General features: G+C 39.4%; 1 protein-coding gene across 1 annotated transcript in view; it reads left to right on the top strand.

The window, feature by feature from the left end:
* LOC126235878 (uncharacterized) overlaps window positions 1–16,551 on the top strand; it is a 201,046-nt gene extending 184,495 nt beyond the window's left edge. Inside the window, exons 9-10 of the mRNA XM_049944788.1 lie at window positions 12,889–13,055; window positions 16,169–16,551. Coding sequence (XP_049800745.1) covers window positions 12,889–13,055; window positions 16,169–16,281 — 280 coding nt within the window. The 3' untranslated portion in view covers window positions 16,282–16,551. The remainder of the gene's footprint in view (window positions 1–12,888; window positions 13,056–16,168) is intronic.
* Window positions 16,552–23,329: the final 6,778 nt, after the last annotated feature.

Genomic DNA, 23,329 nt, shown 5'->3' with positions numbered 1-23,329 from the left:
ATACATTACAGCTGATATGCTACTGGTTCATATCACAAGCAGTTCATATCACAAGAGTGAAATAATAATTTTTCTAACAGAGAAGATTTTAATTTTGGGTTAAAATCAATCTCCTTATGTGTCCAAAGACAGGTTGGTAGTTTGTTAAACCAAATCAAGCCACTGATGTATGGGCTTCCACCTGTCATTTTTAATTTAGTTCTTTTCTGAAAGTAGCTATATTTTATTCTGATGTTGCAATCATACACTGGTACACTTGATAACTTCAGATAGCTGACTTGTTAAATATGGAAGTAACTTAAATATATGTGAAGAATATATTGTTAAACAATGGAAAATTCAAGATGGAAAAATGACAATATTATAAAAAGTGTAGATTGTTACTTACCATATAGTGGAGATGTGGAATCACAGACAGGCACAATAAAAAAAGTGCTACACAAGTAAACCTTCAGCCAAAAGCCCTTCTTCTGAATTCAACAGCATACACACACACACTTTCACACAAACACAACTCAGTACACATTACCATTGTCTCTGGCTGCTGAGACCAGTACTGTAAAGCATTTTTGCTGCACAAACTTTTAGAACATGATTCTCTATGACCTATGCCATGTACAAATCTTATTGCTCACTTCTGTAACAGTAATATTTTTTTAAGTGGTCAGCAGCTCCACAGCCCCATAATGCAAACCCATAGGTTACAAAAGCAATAAATTGTTCCATAGTAAGCTGTTTTAATGTCTGGCTAGGAACTAACTTTGTGAGCTGGCTAAGGAGATATAAGCTACACCCGATTTTTCCACATACAAAATTAGCATTGTTTGACATATTTTCATCAACTCACACACCCAAAAATTTACAGCTGCTAGTTTCTGTTGCCAATATATTACCTATATTGGTATGGCAAGAATTGCCACCTTTAAATGCCAATAACTGAGATTTGGTAACATTCCCTTTTAGGTTCTTAACATTGAAATATTTTATTCATTCTGTTATCCAACTAGTAGTAAAAAGGTACTAGCTCCTTACATTCTCTAGCATAGAATAAGATTGAGGTGTCATTTGCATAACTTATAATATGGGAATCGATGGATTTTTTTTAAAGCTTTTGTCTGCTCTTCTGCAGTTTACGAGGATCTATAAGCAATTTATATTTTGTGGAAAAGAAGGTAAGCTGGGACAGGACAATACTTTTGAATATCTTACTAAAGGTGGGAACTAGTGATAATGGTCTGTAGTTACAGATATGTTTCTTACTTCCCTTTCTATACACTGGTTTCACAACACTCATTTTTATAACAAATGGATATGTGTTTTCTCAAATGCTGCAATTAATCAGATAGGTAACAGGTTTTGAGATTTCTTCTAAGCAGACCTTAGTAACTGCACTGGGTATGTCATCCCATTCAGATGATTTTTTTTTTCCTTTTGCATATGATTACCTTGCACACTTCCTGCTTGTTCACCTCCATAAATTCAAATTGAGTACATTTAGTGAGGTGACAAGGGGTTTCAACTTGTACATCTATAATATAGATTGGTTGGTCAATAGGACTACTGAAATAGGGCATCAGCTATGTGGAAGACATATCTTTTGTCATCTGAGACAGTGAAAAACAAATTCCTGCCAATACCAGTAAAATCAATTACAGTACTCTGTCCACTCACTTTACTGCAAATATGCTACTTGTGAATAAAGAGAGTACAATGACAATGGAATTCCTTATAACTTAAATGTAAATGTCATTCCATTTACACCTCTATTGGTACTTATAGTAGTGTGCAAATTAATTGGGACAAGCTTGTACTTTACAAGGAATTGAAGTTGGTTAGCTGTAATCAATTTTACCTGCCCTGTTTCTGGGCTTTTGGTGGGCTATTGTTGCCTAACTATGAGCAACAATTGTAGGTCCCATCTAGTTCAGTTGAGTGCTTGTATGTGTAGCAACAATGCGCGATATTTCTGTGTTCACGACAGGAAAAATTCGGCCTTGTTAAAATCGTCATTTCACTTAAGAAGTGGGCAAAATTAATTGCTCTTCAAGAACAACATCTGTGACTATAAGAGATATTTCCTCTGTTATTGGTATGGGAAGATATAGTGTTTCAAGAGTGATACTATGTCATTGTTTCCAAAGGGAAGATGTAGATGTGAATGAAAATGAAAAACCACCCCTAGAATTGACAAGACTCTAGAAACAGTAGAATTCATTCCCACAAGACAATTAAGGACCTTCAGAGAGATCTACTGGGGTTGAAATGGTCTCTTCAGTGGTACAGTGTAGGCTTTTTGATTGTGGGCAGAAGGTATGAAAGTGAATAAAGAAGCAGATGTTAAATACTTGCCAAAAAGAAAAAAATGTTGGAATGGACCAAAATATATAAATCTTGGACTTCCAATGACTGGAAACTGAAAATTTTCAATGATGAGATACATATTACAGTTGAAGGTTACAGAGAAAGGATTGTCAGCTGAAGCACCCATGAGGCAGTGAGTTCTGAGCCTCTTTAACACACTGTAAAATACCCTCCCAAAAAATGTGTTGGGGTTTACTCACTGTAAGTGTTCCTGGGATACCAGTTCCAGTTGATGGCATGATGAATTCAACCAAGTACATGGAAAATCTTTGCTACAGGGTTGTACCATTGCTACAGCCCACTGCAGATAGTGGAGAAACATTTCAACATGATCTTCTAAAGCAGTGAAGACCTTCACAAAAGAAAACAATATTAATGTATTTCAGTGGCCTGGTAATTCACCAGATTTATAAAATAGACTGTTCAACAAAAGAATGCATGTTAGTAAATGTGGTAAAAGTGTGATGTCATAATCATGAACTACGAAAAATTTGCTCTAACCAGGTCAAATATATGCCACATGTTCAGGAGCTCATTAAGGCAAAAGGAGCATACATTAGTTATTAATATTCAGTAAGCTACTAACCGTATTAAACATGCAGTAAAAAATCTGCACAGTTAAAGTTTAACCATCTTGTCCCAATTAATTTGCACACTACTGCACCTATACAAATAAACACAAGTTTTTGGGTGTAACTGTGGAAGAGTACCTATCACAGGAAGTGCAAATAGAGCATTTTCATAAGAAAGTCAGTGGGACAGGGCACCAGCAGCCCTGTTCTAGTCCACCATTGCCTAATACTCTTTCTGAAACTCTAAACAACTCTGGTTTTTTTTTTTTTTGCAATGAGTAAATTGTGGTCAGAGTCCACATTTGCCCCTGGAAATGTCCTACAGTTTAAAATCTGGTTTCGAAATCTGTGTCTTACCATTATATAATCAGTCTGAAACCTGCTGGTATCTCCAGGTCTCTTCCATGTATACAGTCATCTTTCATTATTCTTAAGCCAAGTGTTAGTGATGATTAAATTATGCTCTGTGCAAAATTTTACCATGTGGCTTCCTCTTTCATTCCTTTGCCTCATTCCATATTCACCTATTATCTTTACTTCTCTGTTTTCCTAGTATTGAATTCCAGTCAGCCTCAACTATCTGAGTAATTTCTTTCACTTCATCATACATTTCTTCGATCTCTTCATCCTCTGCAGGGTTACTTGGCATAGAGACTTGTACTATTGTGGTAGGTGTGGGCTTTGTATCTATATTGGCTATAATAATAAGTTCACTATGTTGTTCATAGTAGCTTACCTTCATTTCTATTTTCTTACTTGTTACTAAACCTACTCCTGCATTACCTGTATTTGATTTTGTATTTGTACTCCTGAATTCATCTGACTAGAAGTCCTGTTCCTCCTGCCATGGAAATTCATTAATTTCCACTATATCTAACTTCAACCTATCCATTTCCCTTTTTAAATTTTCTAACTCACCTGCCTGATTAAGAGATCTCACATTCCACATTCCGATCCATTTGTTTCTCCTGATGATACCATCCCTCTGAATAGCCACCACCCAGAGATCGAATGGGGGATTATTATACCTCCAGAATACTTTACCCCAGAGGACACCATCATCATTTAACCACACAGTAGAGCAGCATGCCCTCGGGAATAATTACAGCTGTAGTTTCTCCTCGCTTTCAGCCATTTGCAGTACTAGTACAGCAAGGCTGTTTTGGTTGATGTTACATGGTCAGTCAATCATACAGACCGTTGCCCCTGCAACAATTGAAAAGCCTGCTGCCTCTCTTCAGGAACCACATATTTGTCTGGCCTCTCAACAGAAACCTCTCCATTGTGGTTGCACTTACGATGTGACTGTCTGTGTCATTGAGGCACACAAGCCATACCAGAATTGCAAGCAATAAAAAGGTGCAGATCACAGTCCATCTAGAAGAGGGGGAAATTTTTATGATAGACCCCTGATATGATATATATTATAAATCCTTTATGAACTAAAGCATTTATTAATAGAGAAATGCTGTTATTCAATAGAAGATTTGAAACTGCAATGTCTCCTTGCAAAATTGTTAGCATATTTAGCCAGCCATAAGCTTGTTCTTTTGTAACAGAAAACTAATAATTTCTTATCTTTTCTGTTTACATCAGTGTGTATATCTATCTTTTAGTGATAAAAGAAGTACACTTAGTACAGCCTTGTATCTCATTACATATGTGAACTAAAGCTATGACATATCTGAAAATTGACAGTTATATAGACAGCAAGTAAATAAATAAATATAACATGTGAGTGCCCAAAGAAATTGCTCCTGTGACCATAAACCATCTCCCAGTAGCTTTGAAGGCCAGTTTGAAAACTAATGTTTCTACATCTACTTCTACATCTACATAAATACTCTGCAAGCCACCATAAGGTGCATGGCGGAGGGTACCCTGTACCACTACATGTCATTCCCCCTCCTGTTCCAGAGTAAGGGAAAAATGACTATCTTTACGCCTCCATACAAGCCCTAATTTTGCCTACTGGTAACAAATCTAGCAGCCCTCCTCCGAATTGCTTTGATGTCTTCCTTCAATCTGACGTGGTACAAATTCCAAACACTCGAGCAATACTCAGGTGAACCACTCTTTCCTAAAATTCTCCCAATAATTGTTCGCCATGAGTTCCAAGAAAAGGTCCAGTCAGCTTTCGATAAATCCACATCTTTGGTGTGACGTCATAAGCAAGTGGCTGTGTGTGACATCGCTCTCTAAGTTTTTATATATTTTTAGGTTTTTATATATTTTTAGGTTTCACATACATATTTTAACAGTTTTTGTGATATTATTTACTATATAAGTGACTTATTAGTGGTTTCTTCATTCACCTCTGCCTTTCTTGTGTTGTGACCTGATATTTGTGAGTGTTTCATATTGAGCAACTTAACCTCTTACCTGTGTTTACATTCCGTGCTGACCAGTTGCAGCTGTAGCAGCGCATCAAAAGCTAAGTACTAATTAATTGTGTGTGTATAGTGGTTTTATTTAGGAACTTTAGTAGTCTTCAACCGGTGTTCTTGGTGTTTTCTGGTGAAATAATTTCAGAAGAACCTTTTGGGAACTGTTTTCAATTGCGTTACTGTGTCATTAGACATTTTATTCTCTTTCTGTATTATATTCTCATTTGTTGTTGATTAATACTGTTAATAATAGTAGTTACTTCCCTTGTAGAGTAAGTCTATGATTATTGTAGTCAGGTTTTTAACATCTTCTTATTGTAGTAGCGGAACTTAGATAAGTAGTTTTCTTGTTTCAATAGGTGTAAAATTTTACCATGAGTGAGAAGTGTGGGCTTTGCCATAGGTTTGTGAGTAGTGGATTGTGGTGTGAGACTTGTTTGAAGTATTTTCACTGGGGGGAATGCAGTGGGGAATCCAGTGGGCATTCTGGTGAGATCCTCTCCTGGAACTGCAGGTTATGTAGCAAGAGTAAGTTGATAGAGGAGCAGGAGCATAAGATCTGTGCCCTTCAGGTGCAGTTGAAAAACGCACAGGAGGAGCTAGATAGGATAAGGAGGGAGAAGGGGGTTGGGGAATGGGAGCTGGCTGTTGGCAAGAGATCTGCTAGGTGAAGAAGATTTTCAGATAGTTTTACTATTGGTGTTTGCAATAGATATGACCAACTGTCAGAGTCTAGTGGAGAGGAATCTCTAGTAGCTGTAGATGTAGGAAGTATGCAGCAGACATCAGCAGTTGCGGTGGCTAGGACAGTTGCAAAGTCGAAGAGGAAGAAAAAGGTTCTGCTGTTAGGTAGTTCTCACGGCAGAGGTGTAGGCCAGCAGTTGCAGGAAGTGTTGGGGAGTGAGTACCAGGTCACCTGCATTGTGAAGCCTAATGCAGGATTGGCTCAGGTGACTGTTAACATAGGGGGGGTTATGTAGGGATTTTACTAAAGAGGATCAAGTAGTGATTGTGGGTGGGGCTGGTAATAGTATTGATAGGGATGGGGAGTATGACATAGATGGTGACCTGGAAAAGATAGCCACTCAGACTGGCAACACGAATGTGCATTTCGTGGAACTGTTTCAGCGTCACGATCAGCCTCATCTTAATACAGCCATCAGGCGTAATAACATGAGACTTGGGGGTGCGCTGATGACAGAAAGCATGAGTCACATTTCAGTGGTGTTGGTGGAGTCTATCAGCAGGACGGATTTCACTAGACATGGCCTGCACCTCAACAGGTATGGGAAGGGGAGGTTGGCAAAGCTTATAGGTGACAGCATAGGTGGGGTGGTGGGATCACTCATGGGAAAATTCCTGCAGTAGTGGGTGTTATAGCTGCACCTTTTTTAGATTGAAGTCAGCTGACAGGTATTCTTGCTTAAGGGAAGTCTCTCTAACAAAGGAACCACTTTTGACAAAGCTTAGGTATCTGAGTAATGAGGGAATTAGTATATTTCATCAAAATATACAAGGCATTAGAGATAAATTTAGTGAACTGCTTATAGATGTTGACTCTGAAATTATTGGTATATCTGAACACTTCTTAAATAAGGAGATAATTCAGAGGCTTCCTTTACCAGGATACAGGTTGGCTGGCAGCTTTTCTTGGAGCTCTTTGCGGTGTGGGGGAGTAGCCATGTATGTGAAAAACAGCATCCCTTTTGAGTCAATTGATGTTTCAAAGTACATCACTGAAAAGGTGTTTGAATGCTGTGCAGGTGTGGTTAAATTTAATTGAGCTAAACTTCTAACTGTTGTTATTTATAGATCCCCAGACTCCGACTTCACAACATTTTTGCTAAAGCTAGAGGAGGTTCTTGGTTCACTTTATAGGAAATACAAAAAGTTAGTTATATGTGGTGACTTCAGCATTAATGGTATAAGTGATTGTGCAAGGAAAAGGATGCTGGTAGACCTCCTTAATTCATATAATCTTATGCAAACCGTATTCTTTCCAACAAGAGTGCAAGGGAACAGTAGAACAACCATAGACAACATTTTTGTTCATTCCTCATTACTAGAAGGGCATTCTGTTAGCAAAAAGGTGAATGGCCTTTCAGATCATGATGCACAAATTTTAACTCTAAAAGATTTTTGTGCTGCAACACATGTTAAATATAGTTATCAACTGTTTAGGAAAGCTGATCCAGTTGCTGTAGACACCTTTGTAAACCTTATCCAGGAACAAGAGTGGCAAGATGTTTATAGCGCTGATACAGTAGATGATAAATATAATGCTTTTCTCAAGACTTTTCTCGTGCTCTTTGAAAGTTGCTTTCCGTTAGAACGTTCAAAACAGGGTACTAGCACAAACAGGCAGCCTGGGTGGCTGACTAGAGTGATAAGAATATCTTGTAGAACAAAGAGGCAATTATATCAAAACATTATAAACAGGCAAAATCTAAATGCAGCAGCCCATTACAAACAGTATTGTAAGGTGCTTAAAAATGTTATTAGGAAGGCAAAAAGTATGTGGTATGCAGATAGAATAGCTAAGTCTCAGGATAAAATTAAAACCATATGGTCAGTCGTAAAGGAAGTGGCTGGTCTGCAGAGACAGGTCGAGGATATAGAATCAGTGCGTAGTGGGAATGTCCGTGTTACTGATAAGTTGCGTATATGTACAGTATTTAATAATCACTTTCTGAATATAGCAGGTGAACTAAATAGGAACCTAGTCCCAACAGGGAATCACATAGCGCTCTTAGAAAAAAGTGTTCCGAGACTGTTACCTGAAACGCTCCTCCATGATACTGACAACAGGGAGATTGACTTAATAATTAAATCACTAAATACCAAGAACTCTCATGGATATGATGGGGTATCTAGCAGAATACTGAATTATTGTTCTATGTATGTTAGCCCAGTACTTAGCCATATCTGTAACTCTTCCTTTAGGAGTGGTCGGTTTCCTGACCGATTAAAGTACTCGGTAGTGAAGCCACTTCGTAAAAAGGGAGACAGGGATAATGTTGACAATTTCAGACCTATTTCTATGCCATCGGTGTTTGCTAAAGTTATCGAGAAGGTTGTATATACAAGGTTACTGGAGCATTTAAATTCACATAATTTGCTGTCAAATGTACAGTTTGGTTTTAGAAATGGTTTAACAACTGAAAATGCTTTATTCTCTTTTCTCTGTGAGGTTTTGGACAGATTAAATAAAAGGTTGCAAATGCTAGGTGTTTTCTTTGATTTAACTAAGGCTTTTGACTGTGTTGACCACAAAATATTACTGCAGAAGTTGGACCATTATGGAGTAAGGGGAGTAGCTTACAATTGGTTCACCTCTTACTTTAAGAACAGAAAGCAGAAGTTAATTCTCCGCAATGTTGAGAGTGGTAGTGATGTTCAGCAGGAAAATGTCTGCTTGTGTCTGTATATGTGTGGATGGATATGTGTGTGTGTGCGAGTGTATACCTGTCCTTTTTTCCCCCTAAGGTAGGTCTTTCCGCTCCCGGGATTGGAATGACTCCTTACCCTCTCCCTAAAAAAACCCACATCCTTTCGTCTTTCCCTCTCCTTCCGTTTTCTGATTAAGCAACCGTTGGTTGCGAAAGCTTGAATTTTGTGTGTGTGTTTGTGTTTGTTTGTGTGTCTATCAACATGCCAACGCTTTCGTTTGGTAAGTTACATCATCTTTGTTTTTAGATGTATTTTCCCCATGTGGAATGTTTCCCTTTATTATATAACAATTAACTTAGTTACGCTATTTACAATTTGTACAGAAACCAGATGGCAGTTATAAGAGTCGAGGGACGTGAAAGGGAAGCAGTGGTTGGGAAGGGAGTGAGACAGGGTTGTAGCCTCTCCCCGATGTTATTCAATCTGTATATTGAGCAAGCAGTGAAGGAAACAAAAGAAAAATTCAGAGTAGCTATTAAAATCCATGGAGAAGAAATAAAAACTTTGAGGTTCGCTGATGACATTGTAATTCTGTCAGAGACAGCAAAGGACTTGGAAGAGCAGTTGAATGGAATGGATAGTGTCTTGAAAGGAGGATATAAGATGAACATCAACAAAAGCAAAACAAGGATAATGGAATGTAGTTGAATTAAGTCGGGTGATGCTGAGGGAATTAGATTAGGGAAGGAGACACTGAAAGTAGTAAACGAGTTTTGCTATTTGGGGAGCAAAATAACTGATGATGGTCAGAGTAGAGAGGATATAAAATGTAGACTGGCAATGGCAAGGAAAGCGTTTTTTAAGAAGAGAAATTTGTTAACATCGAGTATAGATTTAAGTGTCAGGAAGTCGTTTCTGAAAGTATTTGTATGGAAGTGAAACATGGACGATAAATAGTTTGGACAAGACGAGAATAGAAGTTTTTCAAATGTGGTGCTACAGAAGAATGCTGAGGATTAGATGTGTAGATCACATAACTAATGAGGAGGTATTGAAAAGGATTGGGGAGAAGAGAAGTTTGTGGCACAACTTGACTAGAAGAAGGGATCGGTTGGTAGGACATGTTCTGAGGCATCAAGGGATCACCAATTTAGTATTGGAGGGCAGCGTGGGGGGTAAAAATGGTAGAGGGAGACCAAGAGATGAATACACTAAGCAGATTCAGAAGGATGTAGGTTGCAGTAGTTACTGGGAGATGAAGAAGCTTGCACAGGATAGAGTAGCATGGAGAGCTGCATCAAACCAGTCTCAGGACTGAAGACCACAACAACAACAACAACAACTTAGATACACTTACACCTGTTATATGTGACCAAATGACTTCACTGTCACACTCAACTTCGACGTCAATAGAGACAATATTTTTGTCAACTGCAATGAAAACTCCCCCTCCTATGTCCTGTAATCTGTCTTTCCAATATAATTCCATGACTTGCTAAATATCTCAGAGCTTTTCAGTTTGGATTTCAGCAAGTCCTCTGTCCCAAGAATAATCTGAGTGCGAGAACGTACCTGGAGGGTAGTGAATTCAGGAAGTTTATTACGAATACTTCGACAGTTCACTGAAAAAATTGTGACTGTCCAAGTGTCTTTATTCAGAATGCCATTTAATTTCCCTTGCTGTGAATCGACTGGCGAGTGTTCATCAGAGCGCCTCAAACAACCGCCTAGTGTAGAAAATGTTTGCTGATGACACAAGCATTCTAATGACAGGTCCCAACTTAACCTTACCAGTTACCATTAATATTATATGTGGGAATACCTACAACTGTCTCACAGCAAACAACTTAAGTCTTAATCTCACAAAGACCCATCTTATGCAATTTAAAACAAGAAAAAAACAATTGATAGTACCACAAGCAGACATTAACAGCCATATTCTAAATGAAATGGTGTGTGTAAAATTACTCACAGCCCAAATGGTTAATAAGTTTAAATAAGTTTAAATGGTGTGAACACCTAGATAAACTAACCAAGAAGTTCCATTTGCCATTTAGTTAATCTCCATAAACAACACCAAAAATATTTTGTTCTTATAAGTATCTTTTCGTCCTGCATATTTTTGGTCCTTTATGAATTTATCTTCTGAGGTAATGGATATTGTCTAAAGAAAATAACCAAACAGATTGAAGAGGCCATTTTAAGGATCTTGGAATTCTTACACTCACTTTATATTACTTTTTTCTCATAATGGTTTTTGTAGCTGATAATAAAAATCAGTCTGAGTTGAAACTATGATTTGCAGTCACAACAAAGAGACAAAAATAATATTCTTGTAAACTTTGCTTCCTTGTGAAGGGTTCAGAGTGGAGTTGTGCACTCTCTTGCTATGGTATTGATCAAGTACCCATCTAACATAAAGCAAGAATTTGGGTGCCCATGTCCATTCTGCAGAATAGTTTGTATGCCACCCCCTCAGAAGGCAACCAAATGCCGTCCTCCTGTGCCAACCTATTCTTGTTTCATTCAGGTTCATTGATCACATCTTTTTGATCTGGAACCAGGGCCAAGATACCCTATTGCCATTCATACACTGCCTCAACTCCTCTTCCATTCACTTCACTAATCCTCCTTTGTCCAGTGTGCCAACTATGTGTATGTTGATCTCCACTTCTCTGATGGTTCCAAACATGCATCTGTTATTCCCTCTAATCATCAACAGTACCTCATTTTGATGGCTGTCATCCCTTCTATGCTAAACATTCACCTCCATATAGCTTGGCTACCTATGGATGCAGCATCTGCAGTGATGATTCCCTTGCCCAGTATGCCAAAGATATCACTAAGGCCATCAAAGATGTGTTATCTCCCAGAGCCGGTCCAAAGACAGATTTCCTTAAAGCCTCACAAACCCCTAATCCTCCCTTCATCCACAAGAACCAACAGCAAAGGAGCAACCCCCACATCATGTAGTATCACCCCCCACTTTAACAAATGAACCATATTCTTAACTGGAGCTTTGACTATATATTAATTTGTCAGAAATGAGAAACATCCTATCCACAATCCTTCTCGCCTCTCCCAAAGTGATAATCACCATCAAATCTACACACTATCCTGGTCCAGCCTTATGCCATACGCTCTTCCAGTCTTTTTCACAGAGGCCGCACCACTGTTGAAGACTCAGGTAAAGTCCTGTCCAATACATGTGCCCAGAACATCTTGTTCCAGTCCAGCCACAGGCTTATCCTGTCCAGTCAGAGGCAGGACCACCTGAGAAAGCAGTCGGTCATATACCAATTCTCATGCAACTTCTGCACAACATTTTATAGGGCATGACCATCAACCAGATGTCCACCAGAATAAATGACTGCTGCCAAATTATGTCTAAGAACAGAGCAAAAAATGCTAGTGAGCACAACATGCTTGGTTTCAATGGCTGTTTCATAGCCCATACTATCTGGAACCTCCCCCTGCCCCCCCTCGCCCCTCCCCCAAACATCATGTTATTTAAACTATGTAGATGGGAGTTGTCCTTGCAATACTTCCTTCATTATGATAATCCTCCTGGCTTCAATCTGCCCCCCTGCCCCACACCCATCTCCATCCTGCCCCAGGATCCTAACATCTCCAACCTGCACTCACACCCTCTTCCTCATATTCCTCTGTTCTGTCATCCCCCCTTTCCTAACCCACTCCTCCACATCATCATCTCATGTGTTGAGTGAGCTCACAACTGCCAGTGCCCAGCACCTGCTGCTTCTCCTTCCCAAATCTTATGCAGGTACTGCCTCCCTCCCACCCATCAGACAACATTCCCTAACCTTGTTTCCAACACCCTCTCCCCTTTCTCTGGTCACATCTACACCTGACACAACTCTCCCCACCCTAGTCAAGCTGCAGAACAGCAGTCATGGTACAGTATTCAGTTGGCGTGTGCACACGTGTGTGTGTGTGTGTGTGTTTATAAGCTAACAATATTTTCAGTCTTGTAGTCTTGTTCACGTGCCTGTCAACAACTCAATACTGGTTTTCTTTACCTTAACATTATTTACATACTTCCCAATACCATGTTTCATTATTAAAGTATTTATTGTTTAGGTTCTGGTTATTTAAGAACAACTTTCGGAAGACATAAGACAAAATTTTAAATGAATACATTGTTTTTAATTTTTCAGGCATACAGCAGAAACCTTTAATATGGGTGGATATAATACAAGTAGCACCATGACAGATGATGCTTGTAATGATTTTGATTACCTATTTGTTCCTGATGGAAGATGGCAAGGTACTTCAAGAGCAGACAAGTTCTGTGGAGATTCTCTCCTTGGGGAGACTGTCACATGTAAGTTATAATATCACAGACTAAGAAATTTCATGTATCTCTTCTAATATGCCATGTGCTTTAAAATTGTTTTTTTTCTGTGTGTCCCAATCACAATCCAAAATTTTTATAGGCCCTTATTATTTTTGTGATTTAATACTTATTGCCCTTTTTGTGGTTTCTCTCATCAAGTGAAGTATTTTGCCTGCCTAACATTGCAACTATAGCCTTTGTGCTGTTTCTGATATGATACATATCCTATTCACCATATAGACAAGGCAATGAGTCACAGAATGTTAAAATGAAAAGAGTGCTAGACTTTCAGCTTTAAGACAAAAAAGCTTGCAATCGGGTCATAGTGGTTGTAGACAGTTGCAGAGAGAGAGTGTGTGTGTGTGTGTGTGTGTGTGTGTTTCTGCTTCTGAAGTAGGACATTTTGTCTGAAAGCTAAAGTTTAGCATTGTGGCTGTCTGTGACTAAAGGCCTCCTTTATGTGATGTGTAGCAATCTATCCTTTTCATACTGTTGTTATGCCTTTGTTTGACACAGATTCTGTATAGTTCTCAAATTCTGTAAAATTTTTTTCAAGAGCATTACCATTATTGAAACATTTCATATTCAATTCATTTATAATTTGAAAGAGATTCACTGTAGGTAGGTGAAAAAAAAAGACCACTGTAGTTGCATGGGACACTGACAGTGGGAGCAAATGCAACAATTCAGTCCTCTGTACTAAGAGTGGAGTAGGAAATACTGAACAGATGAGCTAATTAAAGATTACAGTTAATCATGTAATGCAATTGTAGCCTCTCATGTGGAAATTTCCTAATAATGATAGCAGCCCACAGAACATTTAGCCTCATCATGATCATATTACAAACAACTGTACCGGGTGTTTCTGTAAGAGCGTGCAAACATTTAACAGTACAGAGAGGATGCTACACTGAATGATTTCAGGTAGGGAACCTGGAGTCAGACAAGCCAGCTTAAGGAGATAATAGGAATAAAATCACATTACTGTGTACTTTTTTTATTTACATTAGTTAAAGTTAACTGTGATCTCACAGGCCATGGAATAGGACCTCCCCTTCCAATCCAGGAAATCTGGTTGATCAATCCATTGTTGGAGCAACACCTGACACAATGCCATCTTTGGTGCAAACTCAGTCACAAACATTGCACGGACTCATTGCGTGTGATATGGATGTAGTTGTTCATGGAGTACTCACCACAGGCCAGTATGTGCACTGCCTGTTTCACGTGCAGTATGATGAGTACTCTGCGGCAACACATTCCAGCACGTCCTCTTCAAAATTGGGTGTGCAAGTGGTCCTCTAGGTGCCAGGTCACTTGTTCCAAATGAACCGGTCTCCTGCATTCATTGATAGAGAGAAAAAAAATAATACTCATGGTGATGAATGACGCCTGTTAGGAAATCGTTCCCTGTACAGCCTTTCAGCAGCAATAGCATTGCAATATGCTTTCCCCTACACATGGTGCATGCCATTGAGTTCCACAAAAATGTACTGGTACTGATCCACCATTTTGTACTCCATGTATCTGAATAGCACTGAGTAATGAATTGGTCTCTTGTTGATTAACAGTATACTCTGTCATGGGACAATGTAAGTACAATTCAACAGAGCCACCTTATGGACAAGTAAACAAAACCTGCATCATGACTTCCTAATAATCAGGCTCATCCTCCTTGTTTCCGTGCAGGAAATAAAGAATGTACATGTAAATAAACAGCACAGTACATGTAAACTTGTGCATACATTAGTTGTAAATAAGGTGGAAAACAGTTATGCTAGACAAAGCAGTAGACAAGTTTACTTCCATATCTCCTTAAGTGGACTTCCATGAGCCCAGGTTCCCTATCTCAAATTGTTCAGTGGAGCATTCTCTATGTCTGGTTACATTTTTGCACACTCTTATGGAAACACCCTAAATGATGCTTTATGTGAGAGTAGTACACAGTGTTACTTACTGATATTAAAAAAAAAAAACAGTTCTACAGTTTATTGAAATTGAAATGCACGATTCAAAGCTGTCTCACTGCAATTCTATTCATATGAAAACAGTACTCAGAATCTACATATGCTACAATCATATGTATCATTACCTGGCAAAAAAAGCGCTATAGGGAAAAATTAATCACTGACACATACAAATTTACACTCGTACAATAAAATTACACAGAATGCGCATGTATAAATTTGTGAGTTAGTAATTTATTCAAATTTAATATGATTTTAGGTCCATTAAATTAATATTGAATACTTCATTAAGTTTAGATATGCTAATTTGTTTTTAGATCAATTTTTCATAACTGTTGAAGTCATGTAGGCAAAATTTGCTGATTTTAAAGATGGCACACTACAACAAATCTGAAAAATCAGTTATTTCAGACCAAAAGTACATTCTTATTGTTTTTGAATGCTGGGGAGACTGTTAACTGTCAGATAACTTTGCCTCATTACTTGTGTACAGCCATACTAGGCATGAAACTAAACTGCTTTAATTTCCCACTTCAGCATCAGTATTGAGAATCAATAGTAAAAATCATACTTATGGCATCAGTGAAGAGAGCAGTAAGACTTTGTGAGGGAAATTGACTGCTTTGATAACTGGCTGGTAGAGAGAGATGATAAAAGACTAGCTGGGTTAGGATGAGTTACTGTGTGAAGATGCATTGTGGAAAATATTTGTGTAATTTCCATCTTCTGGGAAACCTTTGGGGGTAGATTAGGATTAAATTTTAACATCTCCTTGATGCCACCTGTACAGAAAAGAAAGAAGAGCTGGTCATGGCATTACTCATCTGCAATGATTAAGAGACTTTGATAAGTTTCACTGCAACTTACACTTATCTGTTTCTCCTATGCTACATTAAACTCTTAATAAAATAACTGTGTTTTCAAATCATAATAATTAATTTGTTTTAGAATATGTGGATTTCCCTAGATCAGGTGGCTCGTCCATAGTAGCTGGCAATAAAATTTTGTGCATTTCTAAATACAGATTTTGTCCTATTTCTCTGTCATGATAATATTGAATTATACATTTATTTTTAAAGTGTTATGTAATTAATGTATTTTTCTTTTCATTAATTGAAGTTCTCATTGTTCCAGCCATATCCCCTGGTCCATTTTATGTTGTCTTCAACAGTGACAACCAACTTGAAGTTATTAATTCAGAAAGTGGATTCAGAATTGATTACCAGGTGCTAGGTACCTGTGAGTGACAGGAATAATTGTTCCAGCAATGAGCTATAAGTAATTGTTCTAGCAGTGGGTTATTTAAGTAATATAAATGCCTCAGTTCATATACAAATAAGAAATAACAGGTCTCAGAAATAAAACTAAACTCAGGGCAAACTTTATTTAACAACAAGTTTTGAACAATGAAAGGAATGTAATAGTTGTTACAGTTAATACATCAGTAATGTTAGCTATAACTTTTTGATTCCAAGAACACTTACTATGTTACGTATTGAATTTTATATTTTATCAGACTTTAGAGAATCATGTGAACTGTAAGAAATTCCTTGCTTATAGCAGCATATTTGTGAAGTTATTTATTTTTGCTATCTTTAGTAAATGCTAAATCTAGTCTTCACCACTGCAATTGTTTTGATTTACTGCTGTTCCAATTTATTCTTCAAATGCAATATGGAAAATAAGTACAAGAATTTTTATTGGTCTATTTTCCTGTAAATGAAAGTATTTAGGTTGTAAATATGTGTGACACTAGTATTTATTTATGTAGTACAAAAAATAACTTCTTAATGTAAGGTAACTGTAAGACATTATCTGTGAATTATAAAAATAAAGCTATATCAGAAACCAGTAATTTCTATTTTGTCATTTGAAAGATACAACTCACTGAAAAAAAACATTTTTCTACATATGTGATTACTAAAGAATCTGTTGTAATATTTGAAAAAAACTGCCAGATTTTGAAATGCTCATAAAAATAATGAAGCTCACGTAATACTAGGTACAGAAAGTTGGTTGAAACCTGAAATTGATAGCAGTGAGATTTCTGGGGAAAATTTAAGTGTGTACTGAAAGGATAGGCAAATTGGAAATGGAGGTGGTGTATTTGTCACAGTAGACAAGAAACTCATATCCACTGAGATAGAAAGATGGTTTTCTGGTTCAATTGATAACCATCCCAATGTTGACATCAGGGCACCAATCAAATGGGTTAGTGTTTGCTGAGTAGTCCTGCATCCACAATCACTGAGTCACAGTCATAGACTGTGCAGTATGGCACAGAGAAGACGCCTACCAACCTCTCTGTGGTGGAGGATCATAGGAAAAAGGAAGCAGGACAATCACAAACTGATGTGACCCAATGGCTTAGCATGAATCGGTTCTGTTGTTTTTTGGATTCGGCGACAGTTTATAGATACTGGAACTGTATCCCAAAGACCAGGGCAGGACAAACTGTGTTGTGACAGTTCACATGCTTTATTTCTTTCTTGATTGTCCTCAGTGTCAGCATACTGCTTTGCTACACTGGCTGAAAAATGGGGTTTGTAATTTCGACACTGACTACTGTAGATAACGTTGCCGACAGGTGCACAGTTGTGTTTCACAGTTGTTTGCTTTCATTGCTCACAACCCCCCACCCTCCCCCCCCTTATAATACACAGTTATAAATTCTAATATTTTCGATGCCGATTTAAAGTGTGAAGTAGATGTACAAACTTCCCTCTTCTTTTATACGAGGTGACTTACTTGAGATTCGCAGCCGATCTTCTTTGCTGGCTAGCTGGCTGCTGGAAAACTCTTTGTCAAACAATGGTATATTTGAACTCCATACAGAATAAAATTCTGACTTTCCACATACATATATGACTTCCAGTAAGTCACTCGCTCCATCCAACTTAATTACATTTATAAAGGAGTCGGCTTAATAACCATGACTATACTTCACATGAATCATAAAGTAGATCTTGCCTCTAACAAGGCTGGATTAAGAGTCCACAAGATTACTTTCTCAACTGTTCTTCTTCACATAGCAATAGTCAATGACACAATAGGCACAGAGCTGCATAAAAACTCCATGGTTCTTCCTCTAAAACGTCTATGGATTGCCCGACAAGTACTTGTCGGTGCCATTACCGCCTCGTCTACTTTCTTCCCGCAACTGATTTTAAACCTGCACTCACAAACATGTGATGCGCAGTAGGTAGGATTTTACCATCCCACACTCATATCAAGAATATTGTGTGTTCAAGACAGTAGAAGGCTGAGTGGTTCTAGAATTTACACAGAAATTCTTGAATCACTACAATATGGCCAGTGCTCTGTAGTTTAACTTTCGATAAGCCTCATTAATAGGTTGCAAGCGAACATCCACTTACTGCTACAATAATTTACTATTGAACATCTATGAGCAGTAAAAAACATAACCATATAGTCCACAGTTCTTTTGGAATAATTAGGTAACTATGGATCAGACACTGTCATTGTTTTAACACACGGCCTAATTGTGTTACCCTTATTTCACAGTTAAGTTGATACATTGTTGTTGTTCTAACCAACACAGGTTTCTCGTCTGAAACTCGGCTGTGGACTGACTGTCCTGGGACCAAAAATTGGGCCCTTATATATCCTCACAATAGTAGGTACTGAAACTAGACATTGTTCGATGTTTAATTTACAATAATTACAATTAAAACTTATGATTAATGGAAAATCTCATATAAAGATGGGAAACAAATACTAACAAAGAGATAGAGGGGCTGGCCAGTACTTACCTCAGCTCAGTACAGCCAATAGATACCCGAAAAACAGAACCGAATTTACGTTCCTAGCTTTCGGAACAAATGTTCCTTCATCAGGGAGGAGAGAGGGGAAAGAAAGGGAAGAAGGGAAAGTAGATTCAGTTACTCACAACCCAGGTTATGAAGCAACAGGGAAAGGAAAACAGGGAGGGTAGCAAGGATGGAGGCCCACTATGTACCCTAATCCTATACCACATTATTTACATTCATTCCAGAAACATGCATTCACCATAGCCAAACTGCAATCCCACATACTTTTCCTCCGGTCCTGCTTAACCTTTGGAATTACCCCTAAAGGACTTACCTTAAAAGTTCCCATCTCTGGGTGCAATTCCTCCTTCCACCAGTCTCTCCTGGACTTCCAGAACCTTCAATCCTTAGCCCTTACCTAACTTGTCCTGAATCTCTACACTACTTCATGTAACCACCACTCCCAACAGCTCCTATCTCTCTTCAAAGTCCTCCACCTCTCAAACCCTTGCTTGGAGAACACACTCAGGAACATCATCCTAGAAGCCAGCTGCAAACCTGAGTTCCATGCCACACACCACCTGAAGAAACTATCCACAGTGCTAGTGCAACACCTAAGAAGTGGGGTCCCTCTCCCTACCCCTCACAAACACCAACCACAACAGAACCTTCAACAAACCCCCCTCAAAGCCAACAAACCTAGCCTAGCCACCCTACTCAATCTCCCCATCCCAGCACATAACCCACACAGACCAAATCTCAACTATAACCACAGTCAAATGCCACATATCACCAGTCCCAATTCAGTTCTAAACCTCTCATCCAGATCCCTCTCTCCTCCAGAGACATCTGTTCTATCAAAAGGTTTAACCTCTAGCCCCACGCCTAAATTCAACCACACTGCCCTGGTTAAAGATCTCCTCTCATTCACCCGGAACCTCAACTGGAAATATCACTTCACTACCCAAACACACCCCCCAAATACTAGACCCAGTGTTGAACCCTGTCTAGAACAGTTCCGACCGCCTTCTCAAAGGGATCCTCCTCCCCTCCCCCAAAACCATCCCTTGCAGACATTTCAGGAATTCCTCACATCCAGTGTTGCCTCCAAGTCCTCCTTGAAGAACATCCCGACAACCCCCAACATCACCCCAGCTGAATCCCGTGCCGTTAAGGAGCTGAAAATAGACCGCTCTATTGTCATCCTCCCAGCGGATAAAGGCTCCACAACTGTCATACTTGACTGTGTGGAGTATGTGGCAGGACTGTGTCAACTCTCTGACACCTCAACCTACAAAGTTGTAATCCAGGATCCCATTCCCTCCATCCAGACTGAGCTGCAGAAAATCCTAAAAATCCAAGGTCCCTCACAAGGCCTCACAACGGCTTCCATAGACTTACTCACTCCACCTGAGCCACGTACACCTACCTTCTACCTATTACCCAAAATCCACAAAGAGAACCATCCTGGCCATCTCATTGTAGCAGGCTTCAAAGCCCCAACAGAACGTATCTCAGCTCTGGTAGACCAACACCTCCAACCCATCACCCGCAGACTCCCATCCTACATCAAAGACACAAACCACTTCCTAGAATGCCTCAAATCCATTCCCACTCCTCTCCCACCTTAAACCTTTCTTGTCACCATAGATGCTACATCCCTTTACACAAACATCCCACATACCCATGGTCTCTCTGCCCTTGAGCACTACCTCTCCCAACGCCCACCCGAAGATCTTCCAAAAACCTCATTCCTTATCACACTTACCAACTTCATCCTCACCCATAATTGCTCCGCTTTTGAAGGCCAGACCTACAAACAAATCAGGGGAACGGCCATGGGAACCTGGATGGCTCCGTCCTATGCCAACCTCTTCATGGGCCGCATGGAGGAGGCTTTCCTGAAGACCCAACGGCTGCTTCCCCTGGCCTGGTATAGGTTTATAGATGACATCTTTGTGGTCTGGACTCATGGTGAAGAAACACTCCTTAATTTCCTCCATAACCTCAACTCCTTTTCGAATCTGAATTTCACCTGGTCCTTCTCCAAACCCAAGCTACCTTCCTGGATGTTGACCTTCATCTTGTTGAAGCTCACATCCACACCTCTGTCCATATCAAACCCACACACAAACAACAGTACCTTCACTTTGATAGCTGCCATCCATTCCACATCAAACGCTCCCTTCCCTACAGCCTAGGTATTCGTGGCAAACGTATCTGCTCCAGTGACAAATCCCTCAACAATTACACCAATAACCTAACCAGTGCTTTCCTCTCCCGCAACTATCCTGCAGACCTTGTCCACAAACAGATCTCCCGAGCAATACATTCCTCCCCGTCCAACAACAATGTTCCTATCCCCAGACCACACAGAAGCATCCCCCTTGTCACCCAATATTATCCTGGCCTTGAAAACATCAACAAATTTCTCCGCCAGGGATATGACTTTCTCAAGTCAACCCCTGAAATGAGATCATCCCTTGACAAAATTCTCCCCACACCACCCAGAGTTGCCTTTCATCACCCCCCTAACCTCCGTAACATCCTTGTTAAACCCTACAATATTCCCAGACTACCTTCTCTACCCAGCGGTTCCTACCCCTGTAACTGACCCTGCTGCAAAACCTGCCCCATGCATCCCCCCACAACCACCTACTCCGGCCCTGCTACTGGTAAAACATACACAATTCAAGGCAGGGCCATGTGTGAAACTACACATGTCATTATCAACTGACATGCCTGCACTGCACAGCCTTTTACATCGGTATGACAACAACTAAACTGGCTGAGCGCATGAACGGACACAGATGAACTGTCCGCCTAGGAGATGTCCAATACCCAGTAGCGGAGCATGCCCTCCAGCATAATTCTAGGGACCTAGGAACCTGCTACACTGTATGTGCCATTTGGCTTCTCCCACCCAACACCAGTCCCTCTGAACTGCGGAGATGGGAACTTGCACTCCAACACATCCTTTCATCCCGCCATCCCCCTGGACTGAACCTACGTTAAACAACCTCATTCCCGTTTACTCTTCAGTCTTCTCCTCTTTCCCTTTCCTCTTTAGCCATTCACGCATCTTTTCATCCTACATAGTTGTGTTTATCTTTATACTATATACCTCTTTACTTCTGTATGCATCCTCTTTGGTTTGAAGCTGGCACAGTACTTACAGTAGAATATCTTTGGCTTCCCTCTGACAACCATGCCTCCATCCTTGCTACCCTCCCTGTTTCCTTTCCCTGTTGCTTCATAATCTGGGTTGTGAGTAACTGAATCTACTTTCCCTTCTTCCCTTTCTTTCCCCTCTCTCCTCCCTGATGAAGGAACATTTGTTCCGAAAGCTAGGAACGTAAATGTTTGGTTCTGTTTTTTGTGTATCTATCGGCTGTTCTGAGCTGAGGTAAGTACTGGCCAACCCCTCTATCTCTTTGTTAGTATTTGTTTCACAATTAAAACTTATCTCATTCAATTAACTGTATACATTGAAAAATTGATTCTTTTTAACAGTTTCTTCTACTACAAGAGTTAGGCCAAATTATTTGTTTAAATCCTGAAATTAACATGTTTAGTTATGCAAACAATACTTTTGACAAAACTGTTAATTACTATGGCTTTGCTAACATGTTTTTGAATAGAGCCAAATAGATCCTTCAAGAATACTATTAGTTGTTCCTACAAATGTATATAATTAGTACAGAATTTATATTGGTTTATATGTCAACAATAGAATTAGGCTTAATCAAAATATATTAGAAAATTAATTACATACATAAAACTAAGCACAAAATTAGATCTGGTGTTATGTTCTTTAAGACTGAGGGCCAACCTTTCTCTTTTATGAAAATGCAGATTATACTCACATATGTTAATGGTAATTAGTTAAAATTGAAACAATGAATTTTAAGGAGGCAGAGGGCAAAACAAGAGGGGAAGTAAAAATATCCCAGCTTGCTTTGTCACAACATGTGACATCAGAAAGAGAGAACCGTTATTTGGCTGTAAGTGCCTGATGGTACTGCCTTAGTACTGCATGGCAACTGGCATCTGACGTGGCAGCATCCACTGGACATTTTGTATGAAAGCAAATGATACACAGAAGGTTTCAGCACCATGGCCTTAATTGTCAGAAGCCTGCTGTATGTGTACCTCTGATGTGTCTTCAAAGAAGGGAACATCTAGAGTGGAGCCATCAACATGCCAACTGGATAGTCAAACAGTGGGCCTATATTCTTTCCACAGATGAGTTCCAATCTGGTCTGGAAAGTGATTCTCGATGGATTTGCATCTGGAGGAAATGTGAAACACAATCTCGGCACCCAAACATTGTGGACAGATACTGATATCAAGGAGGCCCCTAATGGTGTTAGCAGGGATAATGTTCACCACTCGAGCACTTCCTCATGAAATTGTACAATTGAATCGGCAAGGTTTAACTGCTGTCAGGTATCATAACAAGATCTTGGGACCTCATGAGGGGTTTTTGCGAGGTGCTGTGGGACCAGACTTCGTATTGATGTAT

Source organism: Schistocerca nitens, chromosome 2 (genome assembly GCF_023898315.1).
Source record: "Schistocerca nitens isolate TAMUIC-IGC-003100 chromosome 2, iqSchNite1.1, whole genome shotgun sequence".
Taxonomy (NCBI): domain Eukaryota; kingdom Metazoa; phylum Arthropoda; class Insecta; order Orthoptera; family Acrididae; genus Schistocerca; species Schistocerca nitens.
The sequence above is the reverse complement of the archived record's forward strand: the minus strand, read 5'-3'. Positions and strand labels throughout refer to the sequence as shown.